Genomic DNA, 7,595 nt, shown 5'->3' with positions numbered 1-7,595 from the left:
GCAAGCCATAACTTCCTGTTTTACTAGGGTATAAATAAGGGCTGGGTGAAAAATCGATTAACTTGAATGTGTAGTTTACATTGATTTGTTTGAATGAAAATCGGTTTTCTTTTTAACATCCGCCAACGCTCCACTCAGGGCTCCCATAGTTCTGATTGGGCTCAACCCTCCCCCTGCGCGTTTGCCATAGAGACATGCTGCTGAGTGAGAGATGTTTCGCACTTCGAAAAAACAAGAACATGCAGCACAAGCACATCTGACAAAAAGAAACCTACAGCAGTGTTACTTGTTGCGCGGCTCGCCATATTCAGTTTGGTGTCATTGTTTGTGTCTCGTCTTTGTTTCAGGGCTTTGATCCATTGGCAAAAGACAAATTTAAACCAAAGAAAAAGAAGAAAGGAAGAAGCTCTGCTGGTGCCATAGAGAAAAGAAAGAGGAAAGTCGCCCATGAGGATCAGAGGGTATTTCTTTTTTTTCCTCTCTCTCTTGTCTTCTGTCTCTGTTTGGAATCGTCTAACATTGTTCGTACTATAGACATGATGAAGGCTCACACAGATGTAAAATTTTTAAACAATCGGACTACAATGTTTAGTGGACAACAAGTTAAAAGTTAATAGACGTAGACTTAAAGGGTTTTTGAGAGCATAGTCTTTAACTTAACCACAAGTCTCTGTCAGTATAGTGTTTCTTATTTGCTCTCTGTTCACAACACCTCTATACTGTGATTCTGCAGGACGAAATTCGGCAATCTGTACAAGAACGAACAGAAAGAGAGAAAGAGCTGAAGGAGAAGTCCAACGAAAAGTTGGGAAATAAGTCAACACTTGACCGTTTTAGAAAGTAAAGATCCCTGACTGCTGTGAACCCATCCGAGAAGACTAATTCAAAGTAGAAGAGCCCATCATACATGCTAATCTGTTGCAAATTTAAGATTGCTGTTGTACAAGCCTTTTTTTTTTTTTCAAAACCTCTGGATGTCATTTCCTTGTTCCTTAAAAGCTTTTAGCTTATTTAATAAAATACCTATAAAATCTTTAAAAAATTGTACATGTATTTGTCTTTAAAGGCCCAATGAAATGGGGGAAAATGACAACAGTTGACTTTATTATTCTGTATTATCGCTATTAACCAGAACTAAGACATAGCTCATCACTCCAGTTTTAGATCCTCATCACGGTCTTCATGTAAATCTTTCTTATTAGAAAGTAGCTTGGTCCTAGCCCATTACAGGCTTTTTAATATGTTGTATAGCATTTTTCATTGCTAGAATTACATGTTCTGCAGAGGTGAGCACTGATTAAACTGTTGCCAGGAATAGCCATCAGGTGATGAAGCCTTGCCAAGAAACCTAGAGATGCTTACTCAGAAATGCATGTCACACACGTCAACAATAAAAATCAGCAGAAATGTTTAACTTTATTAGGTTGCTATAACATGTTGCCAAATAACATGCACCTTACTTTGTCTATGCCAAAAAAAAAAAAATTAAGAATATGAAAAAAATGCTTTGTTTCAGGGGGAAAGCGTTTTTTTTTTTTTCAAGTGGAGTTAGTATTGGATCATATAAAGGGGCACTGCAAAAGGAGAAAAGGTGTGCATAGGCCTTAGTTTTATAAGGGCCCACAAGAACAATACAACCCAAGCCTGATTTCCGGTGTTTCTTTCACATGAAATGGCACCCAGACTAACAGCCCAATGCAACAATCATGACCAAGTATAGCAACAGAGCGAGGTGCAAAAGCCATCATTGGCACAGATTTGCAAAGAATTACTGTACTATTCTTTGGCATAGTATTTTACATAATCTCAACACTTCATTATATATGCTTATTTTCACCTAAAAGCACAAGGGAATTTGTTTGCATTAGTTTGCATTGGCAACAGGTCAAAATTAAAGTTAAACTGACAATTATGATTCTATTTTGTTTTGCAAAAAAAATGTGACTGTATAACCATTATCTTTCAGCCCTACTTGATCCTTAAATAATTTCTTCAACTCTTGAAAATATGACGAATTTAGTCTTTAGAAAACTGTCAGTCAATGAAATTCATTTTTGACTCCTGGTCTTCACTGTCCATACTGTACTTTTTCTTAGGCCAAGCAGTGTTCCCATTATATTTTGTTATTATATAGTATTGTAAAATAAAGTGCCGGTGTGCACTAACTGACATATGCAAATCATTATCAAATTTGAAATTTCTACAAAAAAAATACTTGAGATACTGTTGGTAGATCATAAATTGTGTATGTGTTGCTGTGTCCTCAGCATCAATAGATCAGACGGACTCCACTTGCATTCACGTGATCTCATGGTGTCTCCTCTTGGGTAGTGTAATTTATGAAGTGTATAATTATTAATCACCCAGACAGACACTGACTCTTAATGACTAAGTACTGGCAACATGTAAGAAGCATTGGTTTGCAAGAAAAGTGAAGGTATGCTAAAGATCATAATATAGAAGTGCCAGGACTGCGTACCATTCCGTACCAGCCCATTTTGAGCACAAAAATGTAATCATGAAAGGTACATGCTGGGTAAAGCAGTGAACATCTATTCAAGTACTTTATAATAACAAAATTGTTGCAGTGCATATTATCACCAAAGAATACCCTTTGTGCTTTTTTCCACAATAACTTACTTTCCTATAATCTCAGCAGATTTAATGATCTTCATTTTAGGAGTCTGTCCCCAACAGTGTCCCAAGAAGTGCTTTTATTTTACAGATACCAAAAGATGTCCGCATACCCAACCACGAACATGGGGCAGTGGAGTGCACTTCCTTCCAGTAGTGCACCATGTCCCCTGGCTTGGTATGGTGGACAGACACCATCATTTGGTAGCAACAACGACTGTATGGTACAGCTGGACCTCCAGAAAAGAGTGGAGAATGGGTAGGTGTTATGCCTGCCGTCTGAGCACAAATACCTATAAACACATCCTCTGGGGGCAATGGTCTGGGTAAAGGTATGGCGTCAGCTGCTAGTGACAGCTTGAGCAAAGCTGCCTGAGAAAGAACATATGCTGTTCCGCTGCAGTAATCGGGAAAGAACTTATAAGTGTATGCATTTTCTGACATGAAGTGTTTGCTGGCAGGATTGTGGTTTGGTGCTACCTTCATCTGGACCCGACCCAGATAAAGTTCTGTGTGGTCATTTTCTTCTGTTTTAAAGCTGAGGTTGAGATATTGCAGCAGTGCGCTAGGGTTAAACAATACATCGTCATCTACCTTAGCCAGGTAGTGAGCCTGTGGACAGAAACGGCGTGCCCAGCCCAGCATAGATAGAGTTTTCAGGGTCAAGTTGCCATAGGAGTCCATGAAGCGACCCTGTATGAGGTCCCCACGCTCCTTTGACTCTTCTATTAATTCTTTGCCAATAACTGGGTCAAATGGCTGACCTACAATAAAGAGGGTCATGACTCGGTGACCCCTGACTTGAATTTCCCCACCCCAGGTGTCACGAATGGCTTGGCGGGCCTTTCTGTTTCGAGGTGCGGATGCCACCAAAATGATGAGGTAAGGTTTGGCACGCTGGCAGACGTGGATGCTAGGCATAAACAAGTACTCTTCGGAACGGATCGGGGGTATACTGTGTGGAATGACTACTCCGTGAGGACCAATCGCTTTGCTCATGCCCAGCGAGGTTACCCACAATTCAATTACGTCAATAAAGAGTAAAGCTAGCAGAGAGATACAGAAGAATGTTATGCAGAAGTAATGGATAAACTTTAAATGGCCTCCTCGCTTCCCAAACTGACCCTTACAGATCCTAAAGCTATATCCCATCGCCATTCTTAAAGATCACAGGAAAAACATTTTACTCTTCTATGATTACACTAATTGTGTAAAATTAGATCCAGTAAAGGGACAAAAAGGCAGCAGCAAGATGTCCAATTCTGCTTTTCTCAGCACCGTTGCACCACCAACTGCAAAACAGAAAAAAGATGAGGAGTATAGATATAATATAGGAGTATAGATAGATATATATATATATATATATATAAATATATATGGTACATTTGAAAGTATTCAGTGACAGAGGTAACTTTTAGATGATATTAAAATTTCACAATTACATATTCTATTCACAGTAAATTAAAGAGTTCTCAAGTTTACTGAAGATAATAACAAATTGCAAGCAATAGGAAAATACAAGCAATGGGGAAAATAAATACAGTAAAACTTTATTTAAATTTTAGGTTTAACTGAATATAGTATTAGGCTAATATAAGTATAATATAAGTCTTATACCTTTATGATACAATGACAACCATAAAAACAGGTGGTAATTAGAAAGCCATATGAATGGTGAAGCAAAACTCAACACAAGCTGTGGTAAATATTAACATACAAAATGTGAAAACAGTGTCATGCATACAAACTCTGTAAAAATTGCCAGGAGTTTATTATTTTACATTATACTACAGGGCCGCTGAATGCTTGAATCTGATTGGCTGACGAACGTTCTGAGGCGTGCAATTATTTTCTGGGAAACGTATGGCGAACGTAGTTCCAGGCAGCTCTCTTGACCGCATTACAGTTCCATATCACTTCGCATAGTTTACAGTAATAACGGTCACGTAGTATGTACAGTCGTGGCCAAAAGTTTTGAGAATTACATAAATATTCGTTTTCAAAACGTTTGCTGCTAAACTGCTTTTTAGATCTCGACTGGGCATGCTTTCTATCAACTTCTGGGCCAAATCCTGACTGATAGCAACCCATTCTTTCATAATCACTTCTTGGAGTTTGTCAGAATTAGTGGTTTTTTGTTTGTCCACCCGCCTCTTGAGGATTGACCACAAGTTCTCAATGGGATTAAGATCTGGGGAGTTTCCAGGCCATGGACCCAAAATTTCAACATTCTGCTCCCCGAGCCACTTAGTTATAACTTTTGCCTTATGGCACGGTGCTCCATCGTGCTGGAAAATGCATTGTTCTTCACCAAACTGTTGTTGGATTGTTGGAAGAAGTTGCTGTTGGAGGGTGTTTTGGTACCATTCTTTATTCATGGCTGTGTTTTTGGGCAGAATTGTGAGTGAGCCCACTCCCTTGGATGAGAAGCAACCCCACACATGAATGGTGTCAGGATGCTTTACTGTTGGCATTACACAGGACTGATGGTAGCGCTCACCTTTTCTTCTCCGGACAAGCCTTTTTCCAGATGCCCCAAACAATCGGAAAGGGGCTTCATCGGAGAATATGACTTTGCCCCAGTCCTCAGCAGTCCATTCACTATACTTTCTGCAGAAGATCAATCTGTCCCTGATGTTTTTTTTGGAGAGAAGTGGCTTCTTTGCTGCCCTTCTTGACACCAGGCCATCTTTCAAAAGTCTTGGCCTCACTGTGCGTTCAGATGCGCTCACACCTGCCTGCTGCCATTCCTGAGCAAGCTCTGCACTGGTGGCACTCCGATCCCGCAGCTGAATCCTCTTTAGGAGACGATCCTGGCGCTTGCTGGACTTTCTTGGACACTCTGAAGCCTTCTTTACAAGAATTGAACCTCTTTCCTTGAAGTTCTTGATGATCCTATAAATTGTTGATTTAGGTGCAATCTTAGTAGCCACAATATCCTTGCCTGTGAAGCCATTTTTATGCAACGCAATGATGGCTGCACGCGTTTCTTTGCAGGTCACCATGGTTAACAATGGAAGAACAATGATTTCAAGCATCACCCTCCTTTTAACATGTCAAGTCTGCCATTCTAACCCAATCAGCCTGACATAATGATCTCCAGCCTTGTGCTCGTCAACATTCTCACCTGAGTTAACAAGACGATTACTGAAATGATCTCAGCAGGTCTTTTAATGACAGCAATGAAATGCAGTGGAAAGGTTTTTTTGGGATTAAGTTAATTTTCATGGCAAAGAAGGACTATGCAATTCATCTGATCACTCTTCATAACATTCTGGAGTATATGCAAATTGCTATTATAAAAACTTAAGCACCAACTTTTCCCATTTCCAATATTTATGTAGTTCTCAAAACTTTTGGCCACGACTGTACGCTTCGCGTCGTGGCCACCTCGGGTGTGCATTATTTTTCTAATAATTTAATGGTCCGGAGTCAATTATTCCGCTTATACTACGGTTACCACACCTCGAGATGTCCATCCGATGATTTATTTAAAGGGATTCGCCCGTTTTTTTTACTTAAATCCTTGTGAGTAGGACTATTTCTTCCTCATCTCATCCAATGCCTATTTTGCTAGTACCAAAACGTTGTTTTAACAACGACGTTGGGTTGAATACCATGTTTGATTTAATGATAAATAAACATATTTGATTCAAAACGTCGTTAAAATTCACTCACCCTTTATGTGTCTCGTGATCCAGAATGTAATTTCGATGCGTGTGCAATTCTTTGTAGTTTAACTTTAGAATAGATGTGTTACCTTTTCGGTGCTGAACGTCATCTGTAATAAAATCCACGTTGCCGTTTTCACATTTTGCCGTGATGATAAATGCATCGTTTATTCGAGGCCTTTCGGATGTCCGCTTTTCCATAACGGCTTTGAACTAAAATACAATGTAATCCTCGGAAATAAAAAGCAGATGAGCGAGCATTTCTCTAACGTGACTATCGGTTAATAAGAATTATTGCAATCCTGATACATTATGCCACTTCCAAGCGGACCGAGGAATCAGCTATTTGCAGCAAGTGGACTGAATGTGTCTGCTAGAAAGTAATGAGCAGAAATACAATGTACGCCCTGAAGGTGGCAGCTCTCTCGTGAATCAGCCGAAAATAGACATTGATACAGTTTGAAGCTTAAAACTTGAGGGTGATTATGATGACAGAATTCTCATTTTTGGGTAAACTATCCATTTAATATTATCATTTTTATACTAAAAAGCAAATTCCCCGTTGAAACATTTTAAATGTATATTTAAACTAAAAAGGCAAAATATAAACGAAAATTATAATGACTGTTGGGAAAGGTAATTTCAGTCAGTTTGCAATCCATTTTCAGTGATGTTTTGAGTGAAGATTACATAAATATAACAGCAATGGCAAACTTAAAGATAAAGAGTAGTAAGGTAATATGAAGTCTACCTAACATTGTTTAACACATTCCAGGACTTTATTGTTATTGTACATTACAACGAGGACTTGTAACTAGTGCATGCTTGTAATAGCCTATTACTTGCCACTGCATTTGCATTAGTCTACAGCTATTGCTCACCGAGTAACGCAACACTCACAGCCACCCAAAATATGCATGGCAACCACAATACTTTAACATAACAGGAGAAACACGAGCACACGAGCAGTGTGTGCTGTGCCTGGGTCGGGCTCACTCACAGACGGCATTTGGAGGATCGGTATGTCGTGCCTGTGAGGAGGCCATAACGGTTGCCTTGTATCTCCTGCCTCTCCCCCATCCGCCGCCGTCGAGCCGCGAACTGAGAGACTGCAGAGAGCTCCGTCTGTGGATTTTGTCGAGGTACTGGAGTCGGCCTAATGCCCATGCCATCCTCACGTGGAAAATCCCCTCTCATACTCTAAGGCCAGTTACCGCCCTCCACTAGAAGCACGGGAAATGGTCTCGCCCGGCGGGCAAGCAGGAGCATAGCACGATTATGCAAGTAACG

General features: G+C 40.0%; 2 protein-coding genes across 2 annotated transcripts in view; one reads left to right on the top strand and one right to left on the bottom strand.

Annotated features, from left to right (window-relative positions):
- The window catches only part of wdr46 (WD repeat domain 46), a 20,363-nt gene extending 19,321 nt beyond the window's left edge, over positions 1–1,042 (top strand). Inside the window, exons 13-14 of the mRNA XM_059503030.1 lie at positions 348–461; positions 734–1,042. Of these exons, the coding sequence (XP_059359013.1) occupies positions 348–461; positions 734–844 (225 nt within the window). The 3' untranslated portion in view covers positions 845–1,042. The remainder of the gene's footprint in view (positions 1–347; positions 462–733) is intronic.
- Positions 1,043–2,287: 1,245 nt separating this feature from the next.
- b3galt4 (UDP-Gal:betaGlcNAc beta 1,3-galactosyltransferase, polypeptide 4) lies at positions 2,288–6,696 on the bottom strand. The gene is made up of 2 exons (XM_059503029.1): positions 6,395–6,696; positions 2,288–3,926 (listed from the first exon to the last, which is right to left on the bottom strand). The coding sequence occupies exon 2, from the start codon at positions 3,790–3,792 to the stop codon at positions 2,677–2,679; it is 1,116 nt and encodes a 371-aa protein (XP_059359012.1). The 5' UTR covers positions 3,793–3,926; positions 6,395–6,696; the 3' UTR covers positions 2,288–2,676.
- Between the last annotated feature and the right edge of the window lie 899 nt (positions 6,697–7,595).

Source organism: Carassius carassius, chromosome 21 (genome assembly GCF_963082965.1).
Source record: "Carassius carassius chromosome 21, fCarCar2.1, whole genome shotgun sequence".
NCBI lineage: Eukaryota > Metazoa > Chordata > Actinopteri > Cypriniformes > Cyprinidae > Carassius > Carassius carassius.
Note: the sequence above shows the minus strand (reverse complement) of the source record. Positions and strands in the feature narration are given on the sequence as shown.

Bases quoted from the DNA above. Each gene is read 5' to 3' on its own strand.
- b3galt4 (XM_059503029.1), bottom strand. From the start codon at position 3,792: ATGGCGATGGGATATAGCTTTAGGATCTGTAAGGGTCAGTTTGGGAAG.